This window comes from Tenrec ecaudatus, chromosome 1, assembly GCF_050624435.1.
Source record: "Tenrec ecaudatus isolate mTenEca1 chromosome 1, mTenEca1.hap1, whole genome shotgun sequence".
In the NCBI taxonomy this organism is placed as follows: domain Eukaryota; kingdom Metazoa; phylum Chordata; class Mammalia; order Afrosoricida; family Tenrecidae; genus Tenrec; species Tenrec ecaudatus.
The window spans coordinates 176,326,825-176,349,995 of NC_134530.1; the positions used below are offsets into that span (position 1 = coordinate 176,326,825).

At 51.5% G+C, this 23,171-nt stretch overlaps 1 protein-coding gene across 4 annotated transcripts in view; it reads left to right on the forward strand.

The window, feature by feature from the left end:
• The window catches only part of PBX1 (PBX homeobox 1), a 322,139-nt gene that overhangs the window by 236,646 nt on the left and 62,322 nt on the right, over window positions 1–23,171 (forward strand). For 3 of the 4 annotated variants that reach the window (XM_075564295.1, XM_075564285.1, XM_075564309.1), the window contains exon 3: window positions 16,003–16,247. In XM_075564295.1, coding sequence (XP_075420410.1) covers window positions 16,003–16,247 — 245 coding nt within the window. Of the gene's footprint in view, window positions 1–15,998; window positions 16,248–23,171 lie in introns of all 4 variants that reach the window. The other variant, XM_075564301.1, reaches the window with a different exon arrangement.

Consider the following 23,171-nt stretch of genomic DNA (forward strand, 5'->3'; position numbering starts at 1 on the left):
GGTCGATGAGAAGCTTCTGCTTTGAATAGTGCTAGGGCTTCTGAAGCCAGGAGGCGTGTTGTGCAGATGGACTCAGCACCTCCACCAGCCAGGATGCCTATTGTACCGCCCCTTGCCTAGAATTCCCTGACTGGTGCTACCAGGTATCACGCTCCACTGCTAACAGAAAGTTCTAGTCCACCCAGAGGCCGGGCGAGCGACTTCTGAAAAACTCTACCCCAGAAAACCTTGCGGAGCACAGTTACTGGGATACACGCCAGTTACTATTGGTCAGAGGGTTTTTTCTTAATTCTCTGAATACGGAGATCTAGGCAAAATCACCTCATGCAGCCCGCAGTAAAAGATGTAGTGACCGTTGGTCCTGTTGTTTTCTTCTCTCATTGTTTGTCCAGCCTATCTTGTCTAGGTGGACCTGCTGGTATAGTAACATGTGCATACAAATGCAGATGACTTTGACAGCGCCCAAGTGGCACATATGAACATGGCTTCGACAGCAGCAACACTGACACGCTGATAATCCGAAAAGCCACTAACATACAAAATTTACAAGGTAAAAAAAAAAGACAAAACAAAAAGATAGCAAAAAAAAAATTGCTAGTAGTTCAAGGTCTGTTTGTTGGCCGTTAGGAGTGTTTTCCAGATGAAACTTGTGTGGTGCCACGTCCTGGCCTCAAAGTCCATCCTTTATACTCCCTCGGGATCTCTTTGCTCTGCTTCCCCCGCTGCTCCATTGCACGCCCCCAGTGTTTGCCTCAGTGTGGTAAGGTCAGCTCAGTCGCACATCCCCCACTGTGTCTCAAGTGCTGTCCCGTGTAGGGCCATGGGTTGGTGCAGGATGTCGCATCTTGCAGTGTGGCCATCTAGCTCAGAAGCAACAAAGCCCACAGAGAAGAAGCACACAACCTAAGCAAATACAAGGTGTTGAATGGACCAGGTAGCAGACACTAAGGAACAAAAACAATCATTGTGTGATCACCTTCCTTACATAAATGCTGAAGACAAAGTTATGCATAAGCAAGTGTGGTGAAGAAGGCTGATGGTGCCCGGCTACTGAGAGATGTAGAGTCTGGGGTCTTAAAGGCTTGAAAGCAAACAAGCGGCCATCTAGCCCAGAAGCAACAAAGCCCACACGGAAGCAGCACACCAACATGGGTGATCGTGAAGGGCAGAGGACACCAGGTCTCAAACAACAAAGGCGGGGTGGGGGTGGGAATCACATCATCGTGAATGAGGGGGAGTGCATGATGGAGACCCAATGCCCATCTGTAGTCAGCTGGACATCCCTTCCAGAGGGGTAGTGGGGAGGAGATGAGTCACTCAGGGTTCAGTGTAGCAACAAGGAAACTCAAAACCTTCCTCTAGTTCCTGAATGCTTCCTCCCCTCCCAATTATCATGACCCCAATTCTACCTTGCGGACCTGGTTTTACCAGAGGATGTACAGCGGTGAAGTAGGGATCTGGAAATACAGGGAATCTAGGACAGATGAACCCCTCAACACCAGCGGTGGGAGTGGCGACAGCAGGAGGGAAGAAGGTGTAGAAAGGGAGAACTGATCTTGGAGATCTATGTGTAACCTCCTCTCTGGGAGATGGGCAATGGGAAGGTGAGTGAGGAGAGACGCCCGGCAGTGTAAGATAAGATAAAATAATTATTTATAAACTATTAAGGGACCAGGGGGAAGGGGGTGGAGGGGAGGGGGAAAAAAAGGAAACCGAGCTGATTCCAGGAACCCAAGTGGAAAGCGAATTTTGAGAATGACGAGTGCAACAAATGTATAAGGGTGCTTTGCTCAATTGATGTATGTAGGGATTGTGATAAGAGTTGTATGAGCCCCAATAAAAAGATTTATTAATAAATAATAATTAAAAAGATGTAGTGACTCCAGAGGCGACTGGGGAGGTTTGGTTCCGGGCAGCCTGTTTGCCGGCTTACTGGGTGGCTCCGGGTGTCTGCGGATGACCCGAGTGATTCATTAGCAGCAAGGCATGTGCTTGAGGTGGTTTCTGTAATGGCTGGTGATGGGGCTTCCCCATGCTCTCCCTGCACGACCCTGCTGACCTTGTGTGCATTTGTGAGACGGCTGGCTGGGGTCACAGGTGTCCGAAGTGGCGACAGCAGAAGGAAAGTTAATTGGCATGCACTTGAAATGGACCTGGGCCTTCCAGAAATAGACCCACACCCTTCAGCCAGCTCCTTCCAGCAACAGAGTGGAGGAGGCAGGTGAGGCCTTGTCAAAAGCACTACGTGTTGGAGAGTCGGTCTTTTTCCTCCCTTCTGTCCTGCCCTGTGCAACTCTGTCTGTAGTCTGAACCCGGCTGGTTTGGGAGGCTGCCTGTGGGCACATTATTTGACCATTTAAACCAAGAGGAAAACCAAACCCTTTCCCATTGAATCGGTGCCACTCCAGGCCACCCATGGGTGACCGAGTAGAACTGCTCATGTCCTTGGCTGTCAGTCTTCATGGGAGCGGGGTGCCAGGCTCCTCTGCGGGGCTCTGCTAGGTGGGCTCAAACTGCCAACCTGGAGGGTCGAAGTCCAGCTCAGACCATGTGGTCCACCCAAGGCTTTAGGAGGTAAGGCCATCCTCAGCGCGGGCCTCATGTAGGCGGGGAGACAGACACACAGCTTCAAGTCGTGTCTTTGAACTTTCTCTCACTGTATTCATCTTGTCAGCTTGTCTCCAGGATTATGGTTTTCTGCCCACTTAGCTCCCCTCTGGTCCAGGGCTCTCCTGCTTGTATTCCTTAGTGTAGCCCAGCATGATGACCAGAGGGTGGCTCATCTCTGTCCCTTGGTCCCTCAGCCCAGACTTCATGGACCTTCTCCCCCACACTGATCATAAACTCTGGGAGTAGCCAAGGGAGACCAAGCCTCTTATTCTGTTCTGGGCCTGCTCGTTCTATAGGGAGACTGTCTCCCCAGAGTTTGCCCAGGGTGCTCGGGTAGGAGCCGCTGGTCTTCATTTACATCTGCGTCTCTCTCGTGCGCTTCGTGTCACTAAGCAACATGGAAGCACACAGCGCTCTAGATGTTTCTTGCACAGCTTAGCTTGCTTTACCTGAGATCAATCAGCTACCAATAGCAAACACCCTTCACGCGCTCCCACCCCGCCCCAGGTCCCCAGCATAGCTGAAACAGTTCCTCATTACCTTCGGGTGGCCTGAAGATGACCATTCAGGCTGCTGTCCACAGGGTCAGCCTAGGCGCTGACCATCTGCTTTCCCTCTCAAGTGCAGCTTCCATTCTCTGCGTCAACTCGCGGTACAGAGCGGCTGCCAGAGACCCGGACATTATCGTCCATCCCAGGTAACGAAGCCCAAAGGAGAAAGGTCATACCACCGTTGTAAGGGAACTTTCCAGCAGTTTATCCGCCACGTCTACTCACCTGCCTCCAGAATGTTGTCACATGAGATGTGGTCACATGGAGGTACAGGGAGAACTGCCTCACTTCACCGTGGCCAAGCACTCGGCTGAAAATTGGGGTTCTGTCCTTTTGGAAAGGGACATGTTGAAAGACTCCAGTAAGAGCATCCATCCCTCTCCCTTCGTGCCAGGACCCTCTGTACAGCATTGCCGTGGGGGTCCTCTCTTCAGGCCCCAGGACGGTGAGGCGCTCATGCTCTGTCATATTGTGTTCTACATCAACGCTCCCATAATGACACTCAGCAAAGGGTCCAATCACCAGTGGTCTTAGCTGTGTTGGTGACAGAGCCTCTGATATGCAGTGAGCCTCTTTCTTTTGTTTCATTCATGACAAACACACGCTACCAGGAAAACACAGCTGCTGTTGAGTTCAACTCCGGCTCCGTGTGTGTGTGTGTGTGTGTGTGTGTGTGTGTGTGAGAGAGAGAGAGAGAGAGAGAGAGAGAGAGAGAGAGAGAGAGAGAGAGAGAATAGGATTTTTAATGTCTGAGAGGTTTTTATTTCCCAGTAGCGTTTATTTGCGGCCCCTCTAGGTGGACCACCAGCCTGTTGGCCAGCAGCTGGCCGCACTGACTTCATGCACCACCCAGGGATCCCAAGACAAACTCGGCTGTCCCTTGTCCCTCTCGCTCTTCAGCCCTGCATGGCCCTGGTGGAGAGAAGTAGAAAGACCCCGCCCGAGCTGCAGACGAGGCGGCTGAGTAGAAGAAACAGGCTCTGCTATGAGTCCGCATCCCACGTCAGGCCCTGACCAGATGTGGCTTGGTTGTGGCCTCCACACCTGTCTGTGGCCCTCCTGGCAGAGTTGTGCCCCACATCTCTGAGAAGTGAGCCTGCTCCTGCCAGGTGGAGGTGTGCTCCTGATGGCGGCGTTCAGCTTCTTCTATATGTGGAACTGCAAAGCATGGTAACCGTTCTTGGCTTGCGTTAGGACGAAATTATCGATTTATTCCATAAGGAATGTGTTCCATAGGGAGCCCTTATTCCATAAGGCCACGGAAACATTGTTTCAGCAACCCTGCCTTTGAATTATTCAGTGGTTTTTCAAAAACTGGGAAAAGAGTCCTCCGGGAACAAAATGCTCTTTATGTTAAACTGAGGTGTGTCTGGTGAAATTGTTCAGAAAGTTGGAGGCGGGGTGGGGGTGGGGGGCTCTTATTGTCCAGCTTGCTGAAACGGGGGGAAAGTTCGGCTTGTTCCTAGGAGGCCAAGCAGCATGTGCCAGTCCTGAGTTGGGCTGTGAACCTCAAGGTCAGAAGTTGGAAATCACCAGCCATTGGGCAGGAGAATGGCAGGACTTTCTACTCCTGGAATCAGTACCACCTCAGAAACCCACAGGGCCAGCTCTTGTAGCGCCCTTCCAGGGGGTGACTTAGAGTGGCACCGAGTGAGAGAGAGGGTGGCAGGAATGATGGCAACGTGGGGTCATACCACACGGGATGCAGAGGCAACAATAAAGGGTTATTTTGATTTGGGTGGTTTCTGGTTGTTTTTTAGTGTGGCCTTTCTGTGTCTCAGCAAGTGAGTCATATATTGATAACGGGAAGGTGATGTCGTGGAGGGTCTGATCACGGGCAAACATCTGAACTGAAACACACTCTTTGTTCAAATCTTGAGCGTGAATAGAGCCTTTCTCCTCTCTGGCTGTGATGTGTTTAATTTTGTTAATGGCATTTTGAAAGCAGCCAGGCACGATGACTTCCAGACTGGCTGGCTTGTATGACACGAGGTGAGATTGCTTCAGAGCCGAGCATTTTCCGGAAGGGTCTTTCAAACTTCCAGAAGGAAGGGGTCTTCGCTGTGTTCCCTGCAAGGCCGAGGAGGAGGCGGGGGAGACTGGAGTCCGCTGGCTCTGTGTGCAGAGGAGACGCTCGGGCTGCAGAGGCCATGGCGTTTTTAACGGGCGTGGAAAGGGGACGGCAAGAGAATGAAAAGGGCATCTTGAAGTGTATGCTGGTGGCTGGGTTTCCACTTCTCATGGTGTGGTGCTGTCAGGGCGAGCTTGCCTTGACTGCAGGGCGGGGGACAGTGTGTGTGTGTCTTACTCTTTGATGGATCATGCGACCGTTCAGGCTGCTCCGTCTTCCCCTGCGGAAAGCAGACTCCTTGTACTCAGCAGATCCCGTTTTCTGATTCTTCCCAAAGGGATCTTGATCAGTGGATTGGTTTATCGATGGCTGGTTCAGAAGCAACCGCCAATGAAATAATATACTAGTTACCCAGCACTGCTAGATGTTTTTTGTTAAAAAACAAACAGCCTTCTCAAAGTCTCACCAGGGTTCTGGGGTGGGCAGCATGTTGATTAGGACCCTGGGCTTCAGGGGGCTTGGAGGGCCAGAGTTGGCGCCTCGGTGCCGGCCCTCACTCTGACACCCCAATTCCTGTGCCGCTGCTTTGTCCACGCGCCATGCTGTGGAGTCCCCGAAGGGAACCCTGTGCTCAGGCTTATGCCCCTCTGGGTGTTAGAATATGCTCCCACCCGGTCCAGCAACTTGATTCTGACTCACAGGCTTCCCAAGGCTGCAGATCTCTACGGGAGCGGATCCCCTCCTTTTCGCCGACCTCTCCCCCCAAAAGTTGTTAGTAGTTTGAACCACCCAGCTGTGGTTAGCAGCAAAATGCTTGCCCTGCCCTGTCATCGGCGTTCCTTAGAAGAGGGGGAGGAATGTGTCGCATATTACATCTTGCTGAAGACCAAACAGAAGAACGGACAAATCTGAGTTGGAAGACAGACAGAGACAGCCAGCCAGAAAGGTCTTCAGAAGCAAGGGAGGTGAGGGTCAAGTCACCAGAGAGGGCAGGGGGGTTACCATGATTGGTAAGGTAGAGCGCCGGAGAAACAGAGGAAGAGTCGATGAGATGGATTGGCACGGTCGCTGCAAAGATGGGCTCATGCACATGGTGGTGGCTCTGAACAGGGGTGCAAGGCTGGGCACGGTTCCTTCTGGTTGCCTAGGGTCACTATCCATACGAGCTGACTCAGTGGCACCGGACAGCAATTCACGCCAGATATTGTGCTAGGAGCGCTTGGAACTCCCCCGATGGACACTCAGCTGTGGGGCTCAGTTTCCTCAGGAGACAAGGGGCCAGGGGTCACTGTCTCGTTTCAGGGACCACGTAGTAAGCCATCAGCCAAGAGCACCACGTTTTTCCGCATGGGGAAACATTTCTTGCGTCACAGGTTGCCAAGTGGTCTGGCGTGCCTCCTCCCCTGGACTGTCCTCACTGAGAGCTTGCCCCCTCTGTCCTGGCTCAGAGGAGGGTAATCAGAGGCCAGAGCCGATGTGAAGCCCCACTCCCACCAGCTTTTGCAATGCCCGTCTGGACAGGAGGGGGTCCCCGCACAGCAGTTCAAGCTGAAGCTGTTTAAGGACCAAAGCCCCTCGCCCTGGCAGCCGGCACCCATCCAGAAAGGCTGGAGCCTGTTGCCTGGCACATTGGCTGCTCTCTGCCAGCTGGCCCAGGAGACTCCGTGTGCCAGGCAGGGGCTCGTGTGAATGGGACCCATGCCCACCCATCCGCCCCCTTAGAAGTGATAAACGTCTTGTGACCAGAATTGCAGGAGCCAAGTCCCGAACAAGGAATGGCAAGAACAATTATGTTTCTCTACAGAAAACCCAAACCAAATAAGACAAGGCACCCGTCTCAGGATTGTGCTAGGTGTTTGTTCTTGTTCTGTGCCCTAGAGACTTCCCGCAAGCCCTGCATGTGGCAGCTCTTAGCCCAGTGAACACGCGAGGGGAGGGGGTCCGGCAGCTCCTCGAAGGGCCCCGTTGTGTTTTAAAACACAGCCAAGTGACTACCTCTTCGAAGATCATCAATACCTTTCTGTGTGCTGAAGTACTCGAGTAATTTCTGAATCTGGCTGTTGACTGACTGATGATGTAGGAGGCCGCACACGGCTGTCAGTTGACCCGTCTACTTAGGCACTGGACTGTGCGGATCGTGGAAACTTCTCACCAAGAACCTGATGTGAGGGTTGGAGGAAGACTTGTCAGCCGCTTGCCGTCTGCAGCGGACACAGCCACGCTTGCGGAAAGGGAAGAGGCCTCGCCTTTGAAAATTAAGAACTTGAGCCTTCAATATGGATCCTGACTCAGCATAAAGAAGACAACCCTCTCCCCGCTGCACCCATGAGTAACATCGTGATAATGGGAGGGGGGGATTAATGTTATCAAGGATTTCCTTGTATTTGGATCCATCATCAATGCCTTTGGAAGCAGTCCTCAAGAAATCAAATGGTGTATTGCAATTGGGTAAATAAGCTGAAAAAGCCTTCTTTCAAGGGCTTAAAAGCAAAAATGTCACTTTGAAGATTAAGGGGTGCCTGACCTACTCCACGGTAACTTCGGTTACCGCCTATGCACGGGAGAGCAAGGCGGAGAGGGGGACCGACATTGTTGGCAGAGATTATTGAATGTCCTGTGAATGGCCAGAAGAACCACACATCTCTCTTGGAAGGATACCTAGGATGCTCCTCGGGAGCAAGGATGGAGCGCGGAGACTTTCTCCCCCCGCCCCCTGCCCCATTCTTTGGGCATGTTATCAGGAGGGACAATTCTCTGGAGGAGGGTACCATTCTTGCTCACTGGGTCCAATAGAAGGGTCAGCAAGAAAGAGAAGGCCCCTCACTGGGTCGGACTGACCCAGCGGCCTCACCAGTGCCATCCAGCGTAGCGATGATTATGAAGAAGGCACAAAATCGGGCAGTATTTCCGTCTATTCTGCACGCGGGGTGCTCTGAGCCAACTTAATGGCACCTGACAACAACTTAGCAAATCACGACCAACCACTAAAAGGGCTCGGAGACATCATCTCTCTGGCAGTGACACCTGAGCCTCACGGGTCCCATCTTCCTGTCCCTGCTTTTCTAAAGGACTGAGAAATGGCGCCGAGGATCTAAGGATCATTTTCAAACTTTTCAGACTCATAGATGAGGATCTTCCTACCCGACAAAGAGAGTCGGGGGTTCGACTTGCGACTGGCGGGCCTCGGCTCAGGGTGTTAGCTGGCTGGCTGGTGCTCATCAAAGTTCCTGTTGGCTGCTGTCTGCAAGGCGAGTTTGTCAAATCCAGACATCTAATTGTTAATCACTTCTATTTGTTTGGTGGGAAGATGCTTTATAAACAACAAGAGAATCTTGCCCAGCGACGTGAGGGACTGAAGAATCAGGGGTGGTGAACATTAGAACATGTCTCTCAGCTTCTACCCACAAATGTTCGATGTAGGTTCCCTTCCTCTCTTCAGTTTCATAGGATCGAATTCGGTGTGTGATTCTTCAGGTTGAACTGAGAAGTTTCTGGTCCGTGGATGTGATTCTGCTTATGAGGAAGCAGAAAACCAAGGGAGGAGGAGAGGGGGCATTGTTCCAAGTGGAGTGTACGTTGCTCACCACCTACTCTGCTGATGTCACGTGTGTACCACAGGTCAGCACAGTTGGGAAGACGGGCAGAGGGGGATTAAGGCTGTGTAAGCCGAGAGCTCCTTAGGCTGGGGTGGATGTGTGACTCGTTTAGGAGGTCTGGCACATTGTAGGGGCTCGGCCAGCAATGTCTACCTGAGCATCCCTCGGAAACCCCATTTGAGATGACGGTGTGTGGGCCAGGCCCCCGGTCACCCTAACAATGCTCCTTCCATGGGCACCAGTCCCTCGCCAGGCTCGCCCCAATGCCCAAGCTGTAGTCACTGACAGTGTGTGTCACAGGGGCACCCGAGGCTGTGGCCCAGGATGCTGTGATGTAGTGCCAGCAGAGTTTGGATCGTCTAGAATTGGTAGATTTGAAGACCAGATTTGACCTTTTTATTTTTTTAATTGAATGTGAGCAAGAAGGCAGACAGAAAAACTTCCTGCCCAGTAGCACGTTGGCTCCGTAACTGGGAGTGAAGGAGGGAGGAGGGAGACCAGGCAGAGATTCCACTGGCTGCTGAGATTCAGAAGACTGGAGCCAGGTGATGCGCTCGCCCCACCCTGCACCTCATGCTGTGAGGTCATGGGAGAGAGACCCGATGGAGGCCACGTTGTCACTGTCTTTCAGGAGCTGAGAGTCTTGTTCTGGGCTGGCAGGCGTGACCTGGGCCTCTTTCGATGGACCGCGCAGTGCCCAAGCCAGTCCACGCACTTGACGGTGGCTGAAGGCACGAGGGCTCACTGTCAGCTAGTCCCCTCGGGGTGGTTTTCACGGAGCAGGATTGTGAGCTGGGACGCGGCAATGGGGGTAGGACTGGGGGAGATTCGGATTTCCCTGGCTGAGAGTGAAGGCGGTCAAAAGAGAGCATTGGAGAGAATTACACGACATGAAGAACCCGCCTCAGATCTCTTGTTCTATCCCAGAGGCCAGAGGATCGGTCATGAGTGAGGCAGCAAAAGACACCGTGTGAGAGTGTGTATGTGTGAAAGTGTGTGTGTGTGTGTGTGTGTGTGTGTGTGTGTGTGTGTGTCTGTCTGGAGAGGTTAGAGATCACATCCTCTTAGCCAGCGTTTATCCAAGAGGCAGCTCCTCCATGTCTTTTCAGAATCGTGGTGGTCCTGCTGTGGGGTGATGTGAAGCGAATCCCCATTTATAGGCACCCCCTGGGACAGAGTAGAACTGCCCACAGGGTTTCCTAGGCTGTCTCCTTTATAGGACAGACCAGTAGGTCTTTTCTCCCTTGAGGGTTTGAACCTGTAGCAAAGGGTTCACAACAAGACAAAGACACCCAGGTGTTGCGGCGTTGACCCCGTAAGTCTGGGCAGAGCTGCGGGCTGTGGGCTCTTTCAAGAGCTGCTGCATTTTTCAAGTAGACATCCAGACCCCCGGTGGAGGAGGGAGAGGGTGGCTGGGACGTGTCAGGCCTGGCTTTAAGTCTGGGCGTTACCTGGCTTGCTTGGACTTGTGGAAAGGTACTCTAGTTTTCTGCCGGTTGGGAATGTGACGTCAGTGCGTGCAGGCGGGCACCCGAGAAAGGGAATGGTGTGACTCGGATGCCCTCAGGCTTGTCACTGCAGTGACGGGCATTCAAGGTCTACCCCTGCCCTCTTCAGAGGTCTGGCTGGCTGCGAGGTGACAGGAAGGGAGGGTGGGAGGTCCTGGGATGGCTAGTGGACAGTCGCACACCCTGCAGAAAGGTTCGGTCTTGTCAAACCAAATACAGTCTGCAGCCTGAGTGTGGGTACCCACCTGGGAAGGAGGCGGTCTTGCTGACGATTGTTTTCAATCCGCCTCCCGGCTGTTGTCTCTCTCCTTTCCCATCCCGTCCTTGGCCCCTACACTGCTGCCCACAGGTGAGATCACCCTCTCTGAGGATCGTCCCCCTCCTTTGTCCTCTATTTGCCCCACCTGTATGGAGAAGTTTGTCTCCAAAGAGGGTATTTGCCATCTGGGTTCACCTGGAGGCACTGGAGACAGGAGCCTGTCCTGCGTGAAGGCAGAGTGCCCTCTTGTGGCTGTCTACTGGAGCTGCTCCGGGCCCATTGCTCACAAGGACAAAACAACCTACAGGCAGCCCTCTGGCCAAGGGTCTTCTGCCTGCCCTGGGGGAACCACTACGCAGCTGGTGACCTGTGGTGAGGACAGCTCTAACAGTGCTGACCCAGCCCTGCTATCTTGGGAGATTTACCAAAGAATTAACACCAGGACAGGTGTTGGCAACAAGGCGACTTGGAATGCTTTTTAAAGGACTTGCCGCAATTTCTCAGTAAGTCACTGGTGTGCTAGACCGCTCTCCTGTCTGAACCGGGTGGATCTGGGAGAAGGGATCTCCTTTGAAAATGGGTACCAAACAGGTCGGATACCATGATGTCAGAGCCCTCTTTGCACATTGTGAATTCCCTGCAAACGCAACCATTTCCTCTGGCAAAGTGCTTCTTAACCTTCCTCAGGCTGCGACCCTTGAATGCAGTTCCTCATGTTGTCATGACCCCCAACCATCAAATCATTTTCGTTGCTACTTCATAACTGTAACTTTCCTACTTTTATGAATTGGGGGAACCCTTGTAAAAGGGTCCTTTAACCCCCAAAGGGGTCACGACCCACAAGTTGAGAACCACTGCTCCAGTTAATCCCAGCCAGAGCAGCCCAGCCCTGAGGACTGCCCCTTAGGATTTCCCAGCTGGAAGCTTGAGGGAGGCACCCTGCCACGTCTCTGTCCTCAGGGTGACTCATGGGTTCGAACTGCTCACCTCTCAGCCTCCCAGCGCTTTGAACACTGCAACACGCACCCCCTGGGGGGCGGGGAGGGAGAGGCGTCCTTGAACTGAGTGCATTTGTGTGTCTGTGTGTCTATATACAACATGGTCATGAAAGTCCACGGGCCTGGCCTTATTAAAAGCCTTCACTCACTGACATCAAGGTGAACTTGGCCCTTTAAAAGCTGTTTCTGGGAAAGCTGTAGGTCTGGGAGGGGCGGGGGCGGGGCTGCCCAGGCTCCTGCCATCAGTAGAGCAGGGAGCTGATCATATGTGATGGTTGCTGGATTAGGTAACAGCCCGCTGGTTGAAATTGGATCGTGGAGGATGCGTGTTAACATCTCTGGTGTCCTGGAGAAAGGGTCATTTGAGTCTTGCATGGTGCCGCAGAGATAAAAAGGCGCTTTTAAACAATCATTTTGTCTCCCACTCGCCACAGGGCGACTTCTAGCAACAAATAGGTGGTATCAGGTCCGCTTACACATATCACCCTTTTCATTTATTTATTTAATGTTGGCGGGGGTTTGTTTTTCTCTTTCTTTTTTCTGCAACGGGCTAGCTGTAGAGTTTCAGTGTCCGTCCACCCCAACCCCATGTTTCTAGTGGCACATGAGGAATTGCCAGGCTCTGGGCGGAGGAGGCGCCCCCACAGTTTTGCTTATTTGGCCTTCCTGACGCCCACACAGCCAGAAAAGTCCATGTAAATTAGTGGGAGACGGGAGCTGTCGTTCTCTTTCTTCTGTGAGCCCTCTCTCCTTTTGGCCCCACCCATCTCTGACTTATTTTCTGTTTTCAGAGTGATTTGAGTACAATCGAGAGACTGTCGTTTGAAGGCGAGGTGTTTCTTGCCATTCTGAAATGGTTCGTTTTTCCCCTCGCATCTCCAGCTGGGGGCATATCTTGGGTGCAAACAAACCAAGCGATGCATGTGTCTCTCACACCACTCGCTGACTGGACCCATTTAGAAACCGATGGCTTAGATGAAGGCGGTTTTTTGTGGTTAGCTGCCATCAAGTTGACCCTGACCTTGAGACCATGGCTGCCGAGTCAGTTATGACTCCGCTCCTGGCAGTGCCGTGGGTCTGAGTAGCACCGCCCTGGAGGGCTGCCTAGACTGTGACTCTTCACTGGGCACACAGCCCCAGCTTTCTCTGGAAGTGCGGCAGACGGCCCTGGACCGCCGGACTTAAGGTTAGCACCTTAGGGATCCTCCCACGGTGCCCCCAGCACTTCTGCGACGAGGTCAGGTGCTGCAGAGCACCCTGTGAACACCCCATCTGAGAGAAGGCTCCCACCAGTGTCCCACAGAACTCCCTTGTTATGCGATTCCAAGCGCACTAGATTCCAAAGCCAAGACCTTGCTTGGGTAGCTGGTGGGAGCGTGTGTGGAGAGCTGTGCTTCACAGGGATGGCTTTGTTTCCAAGTGGAACTTGGGTGTGGATAAGATGTAGCTTAGCGTGTGCACGGAAGAGACGGCATTCCAAGGGAGAGATGAGGATGGCAATGGTGCAGGCCTCCTATCCGCAGCAGCGCCAACCAGACGCGAGTGTGCGCATGCCTCTCTCCACCTGCCTAACATCTCTCCACCGAACTGAGCCCTGCCAGAGGGAGGGGGCGCAGCTAGTCAGGCACATGCTGATGGTGAGGCCAATGCGCTTCTTTCTCTTTCTTCCTTCCTTCCTTTCTTTCTCTCTTTCTTTCTTTCAACATGACTACCATGGTTGAGATAAAAAACAATAGCAGAGCCTGCCAGCTCTTGGCCTGCCTGCCAGCTCTGGGCCTGCCCGCCAGCGGCACGGATTGGGGAGTAAACAAGAGGGCCCACCCAAGTCAGCTCACATATGACAGGCCCCCTCCTCGCAGAACTGTCCTGTGGGCCCCCGTGGCCAATTCAGGGGGCGCACGGTGCCCCAGCACAGTTTCCTACATGCCCGCGCCAAAGTGAAAGGATTAGGGCCCTTTACAAAGACGAGTTCGCGAGTAATGTCTCGTCCTCTTTTCACTTTTAGATGACCCAGAAATAATCCTTGTTGGTAAAGCAATCAGAATTCACTAAATAAAGGGAACCCCGCACGAACCCCGCAGACAAATGCCTTTGACCACAAGGAAGCCTCAGGACTGGGGAGGCGGTCCAGGCACGGCCACGGGGACCCAGGCCACAGCCCTTGGAGGGTCGGCTGCTTTCCTGCAGTGTTGGTGGTGGATGACTGGGAATGCAGGTTGACTGGGGTCTCGTGGCCTCTAGTTGATGCCAACTCCTAGTGACCCCTGGTGACAGCCGCACTACCACTTAGCCCTGCGACCGCTAAGGGAGTGGCTCTCCAGGTCTTCCCCATGGGGCTGCTGGGCCCTCGTGCATAATGCCATCCCGGTGGTCCCTAGCCATTCGCCTCACCGTGCTCGCCACCAGGCCACTGTGACTGTCCTGAGGAAACCTTTGTATTTTCCTCAGAGGACTTTGGAGCTGTGAGTACATAACTTCAAGGAGCAGAGTGAAGTGCCCAAATCCTCATCAGTCAGAGTGGGACAAAGGGCAGTGGCCTGTCTCCTGGGCCACAAAGTACCTCCTGGTGAGGATCCCTGAGCCCGGCACTGCCCCTACGATGCAGGGTTCCCCTTGCTGGCGCCAAGGGGGACAGGCTCCCCTGTGAAAGGGGAAGGGCCTGACATGCTGAGGTTCCCATGTGGGTGTGGGCAGCCTTGCTCCCTGCAGCCTCCCAGGAGCAAGCCTTGTGCGTGCGTGCGTGCGTGCGTGCGTGCATGTATGTGTTCCCTGCCACACACCTCAGGGCTGTCTCCAGTTTCCTGAAAGCAACACCGGGGTTTTCAGAACAGAATTTGAGCTTCTCCCTGGACAACTTTCAGAGTGGGTTCTTGTCATGTCTCTTAGCAGCAGGAGCAGGTGGGCACAGCCAGTGGTAACATGGGCCTTTTATACATGATGGACTGCTTGGGATGTGAAGATGTGCCCTCTTGTTGGACTCACAGCCACAGTCGCTGTCACAGCTGGGCGGGGCTGCCCTGTCCCCCGGCGGGCTGGGAGACATCTGGAGCAGCGGCAGCCCCAGGGGCTCACCAGCTACATTGCTCTGAGGCAGCTGCGACTCTCCTCTCTCTCCCCTGGGCCAGCTCCTTCCCGCCACGGAGCACCCTGCCTGGGGGCTTCTCCCCTGCCTTCAGACACGCCTCTGCCTCTTGGGCCACCACAAACAAGCAAAAATATTTGTATCTTCTCTGAAAACCGTTTTAATAGATAATTCTTTGTCATGTTTCATCTCCACAAAGACCTAAACAGTGACGACGAAACTGCAAGCAGGGGCGCGGGGTGGTGAGGGTGGTGGTAAATTAGGTGCTGGCAGTAAAGAGACTCTTTACCCACTCTTCTCCCGGCGTACTCGGTCACTCACCCATATTTTCCTGTTCAGTCTATATTTTCTCCCCTGTCAATGGCCACAGGGAGCCCAGGTGGTGTAATGGGGTATGCATTGGGCTGCAAACTAGGTCAGCAGTTCAAAACCACCAGCCACTCTGCATGAGAAAGATGAGACGTTCTACTCCTGTATAGTGTTATATAGTCTTGGTAGCCCACAGGGGCATTTCTACCCAGTCCTAGTGGCTCCCTATGAGTTGGCATCGACTTAATGACAGTGAGTTTGATTTTTTTCTTTATAAATGGCCACAGTGTGTGAATAAAAGGGGCTTCTTCTCCCCCGACCCCAAGCAAGGGCCCCTGGTGAAAGAAACCTTCCGCGTTCCCTGTAGGACAGAGCCCTAGAACTCCTGCAACAAATATTGATGCTTGAAGAGTGAGCCCCCTATTTGAGGACCAGTTTGCCTGCTTCCGGGATCCACCCGCCACCACCCTCCACTGTCTCCTGGTCCAGGAGAAAGGCTTTGAGATTTGACACCAGATTAACTGGAATTACCTGACTTAGGTTAATTGGGAAATGCAAGTTTAGGCTGATCAAACCCTATAAAGAAACCCAATGACCTTCTAAGCCACAGACTCTAAGAAATCTGAAAATTAAAGTTCCTGGTGTGGGAGTGAGGGGTTCTGGAGGGGGCTTGAGGCTTGAGGAGGAGGGAGGGAATAAAGGGGAACAAATATCCAGCAGTTCAAGAAGAAAGAAAATGTTTTGAAACCGATTGTGGTAGGAATTGTACAATACTGCTTGAGGGGATTGAACTATGAAATGTTGTACCTGTATCTGTAGGAGCTCCCTCCCAATAAAATGATTCAACAACAAAAAAATAGGCAAAAATTTCTCACCCATTCAAACCGCTCCATTTCTCAAATGCCATATTGCAAACGCATCAGACACTTGTTTAGCCAAGTAGCACTCTTGTTTTGGGGTGTTCTTTTACTCCCTATGTTTACTACAAAAACCTTCTTTCTCTGTCTGTTTTCTACAGTTTTGAGTATCCGGGGAGCCCAGGAAGAGGAGCCTACAGACCCCCAGCTGATGCGACTGGACAACATGCTGTTAGCAGAAGGCGTCGCGGGTCCCGAGAAGGGTGGAGGGTCAGCGGCGGCGGCAGCAGCAGCGGCAGCCTCTGGAGGGGCCGGTTCAGACAACTCCGTGGAGCATTCCGACTACAGAGCCAAACTCTCACAGATCAGACAAATCTACCACACAGAGCTGGAGAAGTATGAGCAGGTAACCACGGCTCATGCTGTTCTCGACGCCCGGGACACCAGGGTGGGGGGAATGGACTGCTCAGGGACTCGTGTGGAGGCCAAGGGGAGCCAACTTTCCCTAGATGTTAGTTAGCATCACTGTGCCCATTGTTTCCTCCCTCTCACAGAGCCTCTCTGAGAACTTGAGCCCCATAGGCTCTGGCCTCAGAGACAGGGTTTACTGATGAAACTAATCAACCAGTTGCCATCACATCGACCCCAACTGGTATAAAAGCTTTGACAATATTTGTGAAGTTGCAAATGATGACATCAAGAAACATTGATGGGACAAGGGAACAACAAGTGTTCCAAAATTAGTGGCAAGGAGGGTGTGAGAGGCCTGTTAGGGATTGTTCAAGGGTAATGTAGCCAAGAGAAATTACTGAGACTCAAATGAAGGCTGAGCATGATAGTGGGACAAGAGGAAAGTAAAAGGAAATAGAGGAAAGAACTAGGAGGCAAAGGGCATTAAAAGAGATCTAAATACAGGCATGTACATATGTTAATATATTGATATATGATGATGGGGAAATAGACTTACGTGCATATACTTATAGGTTTAGTATTAAGGCAGCAGATGGAGATTGGGTCTACATTCAAGTACTTACCTTCCTCAATGCAAGATCACTTTGTTCTATTAAATTGGCATTCCATAATGCACACCTTCCTGACACGATCACTGAAGACAAATGTGTGCACAAGCAAATATGCTGAAGAAAGCTGATGGTGCCCAGCTATCAAAAGATATAGCGTCTGGGGTCTTAAAGGTTTGAAGGTAAAGGAATAGCCATCTAGCTCAGAAGCAACAAAGCCCACATGGAAGAAGCACACCAATCTGTGTGACCACGAGGTGCCAAAGGGATCAGGGACCAGGCATCAAAGAACAAAAAATCATATCATTTTAAATGAGGGGGAGTACAGATTGGGGACCCAAAGACCATCTGTAGGTAATGGGATATCCCCTTACAGAAGGGTCACGGGGAGGAGACAAGCCAGTCAGGGTGCAGGGTAGCAACAATGAAACATACAACTTTCCTCTGGTTCTTACATGCTTTCTCCCCCCAACTATCATGACCCCAATTCTACCTTACAAATCCAGCTAGACCAGAGGATGCACACTGGTACAGATAGGAACTGGAAACACAAGGAATCCAGGATGAATGATCCCTTCAGGACCAGTGGTGAGAGTGGCAATATCAGAGGGTGGAGGGAAGGTGGGGTAGAATGGGGGAACTGATTACAAGGATCTACATATAACCTCCTCCCTGGGGGATGGACAGCAGGGAAGTGGTGAAGGAAGATATCGGACAGCGTAAGATATTACAAAATAATAATAATTTATAAATTAACAAGGGTTGATGAGGAAGGGAGGTGTAGGGAAGGAGGGAAAAAATGAGGAGCCGATACTAAGGACTTAAGTAGAAAGCAAGTGTTTTGAGAATGGTGAGGGCAACACATGTACAAATGCACTTGACATACAATGGGGCCTCCAATAAAATGATTCTTTAAAAAAAAAAAAAACTGAACTCCTGACCCATCTTCCCTGGGTGTAGAGTTTGTACAGGGTCTTGTCAGAGGGATAGGTAGGTTATTTGAAGGGTCACTAACTGACCTGCAGAGGCGAAGTAGGTTTCCTCTGGTTCTTCATTGTTTTTTATTTAAGAGGGTTGCTGATCTTGAGCCCACTGCTGTTGCCTTGGTTCTGATCCCTAGCGGCTGCATAGGCGTCCAAGGCTGTGATCTTGATGGAATTAGACCACCTCATCTTTTGCCAGCACAGTAGCGCATGGGTTTAAACTGCTAACTCCTGGACTAGCGGCCCCATGCCTAGCCCACTGCACTACCAGGCTCCTCAAAGAAATCTGGGTCTTAAAAATCAAATCAAGGGCAGGACAAGATTGGGATCATGTGTTATAAAGCCGTGCGTCCATGGGGCACCATTCTCACCTTCTAAGTGGGAGGCCCAGCTTTGTTTCCCAACCAGCGCACCTCTGCCAGACAGAGCCTGTCTGAGCCTCTGATGTCAGGCAGGTTTCCCGAGTATGCAAAAAGGCCTGACCATCAACTTCCCTCCCTCCCTCCCAAAAAATTAGCTAATGACTACCCTATGACGCACAGCCGCCGCCTCTGGCTGGCCATAGGATTGGCTTGAGTTTGGGCCAACTCAGTGACAAACAGGAAAATATCAATGTAAGGTGTCATTGGTATGAGGATGGTGCTCCTCTCTGCTGCCTGCAGCACACCCCCAAATAGATATGTGTTAATGCCATTTCCTTGTGGAATTTAAGCAATGCTATTTTATTAAACAAGCAAGCAAACAAAAAAAAACCCAAACTCACTGCGATCTGGTAGGTGCTGACTCCTCCCGACTCTATAGGACTGGGCAGAACTCACTCTGAGTTTCTAAGACTGTAGAAAGCCGCCTCTTTCGCCCAAGGAATGGCTGGCTGGTGGTTTTGAACTTCGAACCTTGAGGACTGCAGCCCAAGGTGTAACCACTGTCTCCAGGGCTCGCTGTTTTATTAGTCCAGTCATGCCATGTTTTTCTCCTTTCAGTTTGCTAATCAATACAATAGGGCTTCAAAAAGCTCAAGAGAAAACTCCTTAATCTTTGAATTCAATTTTCCCACCTACCTTTTGAAGCCCCTCGTGTGCATGCCTTCACCATGGTCTTAATTTCCAGAGCTAACTGTCTCTTGTTGCGTATTGCTAGGCTCCTGGGATTCTTTTTTCTTTGACCCCCAAAAAGGATGCAGTGGGGAACAACGAGGTAGAAGACCCTGAGCAGTCTCCTCACGACTGCCCAAGTAGAAGGCAAATGCAAACTTAATAGAAGGTTTAAATTTTAAACTAGAAATAGACATTTTAAAATTTAAAACGAAGAAAGTTCTATTATTGCACTCCATCTACTTTTAAAATGGATTTTTACGAAATTTCCTCCTAGAAGGAAGAGAAAATTGCTGTTGAACTTGAAGCCACACCATGATGGGATTCATCTATCAGTTACAGTGTAGCGAGTGTGCAAAGGGACCTCTGTAAAAGAGGAAGTGTGTGGTGGGAAGTCCGTCACCTTTCTGTGAAAGAAGTGTGGGGAAGGTAGACATTTCCCTACATCCTTGGAAACGCTGAGCTCAGTTTGGTGACTCATCCGTGACTGTTCCCCACACTGGACTGACTGCCTGTTGGAATTTGGAGTCTGAGAGATGGGAGCACTTCTTGCAAAGCTTCCTGGCGATGCTCTTAGCTTCTTCCTTTTTCGTCTTCTCCTAACTTCTGGCATAGAAACCTCCTGAGACTTGGCTTCCAGGCTAGCTCATGACCAACTCCACAGGCAGAAAAAGAGCTGAGTGTGGACCTCTCTACTGGACCCATATTTGGAATGGGTGAGAGCAGGAAGGTGCTGAAACCTGGCTGGATGCTTAGCTTCAGAAGAACTAATGGTGTTCTTTATCTGCGGATCAAGTAGCGACCTCCTTGATTTCGCCCCCTTCTTTCTACAAAACGAGTAGAAACTTGACAGCAACACTCAGATCGCTGATGCCTTGGAAAGGCTACTAATAAAGATAATCTCCTTCAGAAAGGTCTCGTGACTACCCAAGAAACTCACTGCCCTTGAGGTGATGCTGACGCAGAGCAACGCTGTAGGACAGGGTAAATGCCCCCGGTGGGTTTCTTTACTGGAGCAGAAAGCCCCATCAGTGGCTGGTGTGTCTGAACGGATGGCCTTGAGGAATACAGCCCAAACCATAACCATGACGCCAGTAGGGCTCTAAGGAATAACGTTTTTAAAAATTACCAATTCACTGGGGATGGGGCTTCATCAGGTACAGAGCAAAGTCTGTAAGTGTAGATGTACTCGGTAGTTATTACTTTTAAACATATATATGTGTATGTGTATGTACCTGCATAACCATTGCAAGGTAAGAACTGAATGTAATCTAACGTAGTGCAGGTGCTTAATAATTTATTAATATTAGTTGTATGTTAATTATAGTAAATAGCAGATTGTAGAGAAATTATGCCATTAACCTTCAAAGTAGTATGCCTAAGAGATCTATCTTCTTCATTTTTTTTTGGCAACAATTCCTCATGGGAGTGTTTTTAAAAACAGGAAAGTTCAGTAAAGTTAAAAAATGTCACTATTTCTGTAGTGCTTAGATGAAATGAAGAGATCTGCTCTTTCAGGGCTGATTCCCTTGGATTTTGTGTTGTTTTTTGGAGGGTGGTGGCAGATAACCATAAAGTGGCTTTGTAGTAATTAGTTATCCTAGCCCTCCACACCCTGGCCCCTCTTAAAAAACAACAACAAAAAAACGACCTGAATCAGCCATTGTTTCACCCAGAGGTTATTAAATAAAGAAGCCTTCTAGAGACTTCCATTACAAAGAAAGGAGGGGAATTATTCTATTCATTAAATGGCGTTGGAAAAACACCTTTTCAGCAGATCATGTTGGTAGCCGAGGTATTTAAGAGCTGGCATATTCTATTAAATCAAAGCATGATGTCAGAAACCTACATTTTATTCCAGGCGCTATTCACAGAAGTGATGCTCTCGTAGCTTTGGTAAATGATGCGATCAGGGCAGTGCGGGGCACAAACCCAGGGCTACACGGATTGGTCTCGCTGAGTTCACAGCTCAGAATGGCCTCTCGTCTCGATGACCATGGTGGAAGAGGTGAGCAGCCACATCCAGTGTGAAGATGTTAAAAAAGAAGAAGACGCGCTGTAGAGTGCAGCACGTCCACAAAAGACCTTAACCGACATTTTCTGAGACAAATTCTCCACCGTCGAATGCTCCCAGGAACCCCCTTACCGAATGCCTGGAATGCCTCAGACCTGTGGGAGCAGCTTCGGGATTCACCTCACTGCCACTGAGTGGACGCTGACTCATAGCAACCCTAGGGGAGAGGGGAGAACTGCCCCTGTGGGGAGTAGAAAGCCCTGCCATTCTCCTGCGAGTGGCTGGCGGTTTTGAACTGCCAACCTTGCCGTGAGCTGTCTAACATGCAACCACCATGCCACCAGGGCTTTCTAGCTTGGGGACCAGCTCCATGAAAAGTGACTCTTTCTGACGGTCTCTACCAAAGACTCCTCCCGCGCCACGGAATCACCCCGGCTGGGGGGGATCGAGCCAATCGTGCAGGTGGGATCCCGTGTGCTCCTGTGATTGGCCCATGGGGATCTCCTGGCCTGATGGGGTGGCCGGTGCGGCTGCCCGGCCCAGGTGCCGAGGAAGCAGTGGCCAGGGGAGTGCAGGTATTGGGACAGTCCGGATGCGCATCTCCCGTCCACCCGCAGTGACCTGGGAACTCGGCTCTGCCCTCTGCTGTGTGTTCCTGAGCAGCTGTCGAGCAGCTGCCTGGCTCCACCTCAGCAGTGGGTGAACCGACTCCACTGTCTGTTTATGGCACAGCAGAAAGGGCCGCGGGATAAAATGCCCTGAATAAACATCAGATATTGTGAGTATTTTTATTCACCGTAATGAAGCACATTATTATTAGCCAAGAACTGTGGCTTTCCAGCTGAGAGCGGGTGCACTTGACAATATCTCCTCACATCCAGCCCCTCCTCCCTTTGAGTCCCCGCGAGGTGGGGGAGGCTGCAGCACAGCGGGGTGCTGTTCTTCCCCAGAAAGAGGGCTGGGATGCGGGCTCTGAGCCTCACACTCCACCCCGTGGCCTCACAGAAGCCCAGCCAACTTGCTACCAGAGCCCCCGCCCCCCCTTGGTGTAGAGTTAGGGACTGGAGTTGGAGAGGAAACATGCTTGTAGCACATAGTTTGTCCTTATCTGGCCCTTTCCTCCAAGGAGAGCAAAATGCTATATGGGCCCGGGCCCATTTATCTTCAGCACTTACCTGCAGGGTAGCAGGCCCATATTTATGATCACCGTTGATTTACCTGGAGGGAGACTGCGGCCTGGAGGAGCGTACACAGTTGTGACAGCACCAGGGATTCAGCAGCTGCATGATGAAGAGCTAACCGGGGTAAAGCATCTTGGCAGCCAGGCACACCGATTGTCCTGTGTTCAGACCCAGCCACGACCCTTGGAGGGGAGTGCTCTCATCTCACTGATGAGCCCGGAGCTGCTGAGGAGCTTGCTGAAGGGCCCACAGCAAAGCGAGCACCGGTCCCGGAGGCCGGATCTGAATCCAGGAACCGCTGCTTCTAACCAGCCCTTTTGGCTTCATGAACATGCCCCACTGGGTCTTCACAGGAGTGGGGTTCCGTTTGACCTTTGCAGAGGATTGTGGTTGCTGGCAGGTGCCGTGAACTTGATTCTGGCTCTGGGCAACCCAAGGGGACAGAGTAGAACGGCCCCGTTGGGGCTTTGAGGCTGTAAACTTTCTGGGAGCACATCAACAGGGCTTGTCCCTTGGAGGCAGGAGTGGGTTTAATTTGTCAACCTTGAAGCTGGTGGCTGAGTCCTTAACCACTGTCCCACGGGAGGCCCCTGCTCAAGGATTAGAAATGTGTAAAAGTATACTTGAACGTAGCATTGGTAGTTGAGTGGGAGAAATCTTGCCCTTTATAGGGAAGATCCTCAATCAATTCCTGGCCAGTGCACCTCAAGAGCAGCCCACCCCCCTACACCAGCAGCCCCCCAGTCACGGGGAGGCTTTCCTACTGCCGTGACACTGAGCAGGTTCTATGACAGCATCTTGACTCCGACTGTTTAGGAGGAAAGGCCTGGTGATCTTCTGAAAACCAGGCAAGGAAGTTCCGATGAACCCCAGCTATAACGCATCACCGGGATGGAGCGGAACTAGGTGGCATTTCGTCCATGGTGTCACCAGACGACAGCCAGCATCAGGTGACTAAAGGGAGCGCTGAGCAGTACAGAGGTCCATCTGCCCACTGCTCACGGAGACAGCTCCAGAAGAGATCCAGCCCGCACACCTTTAA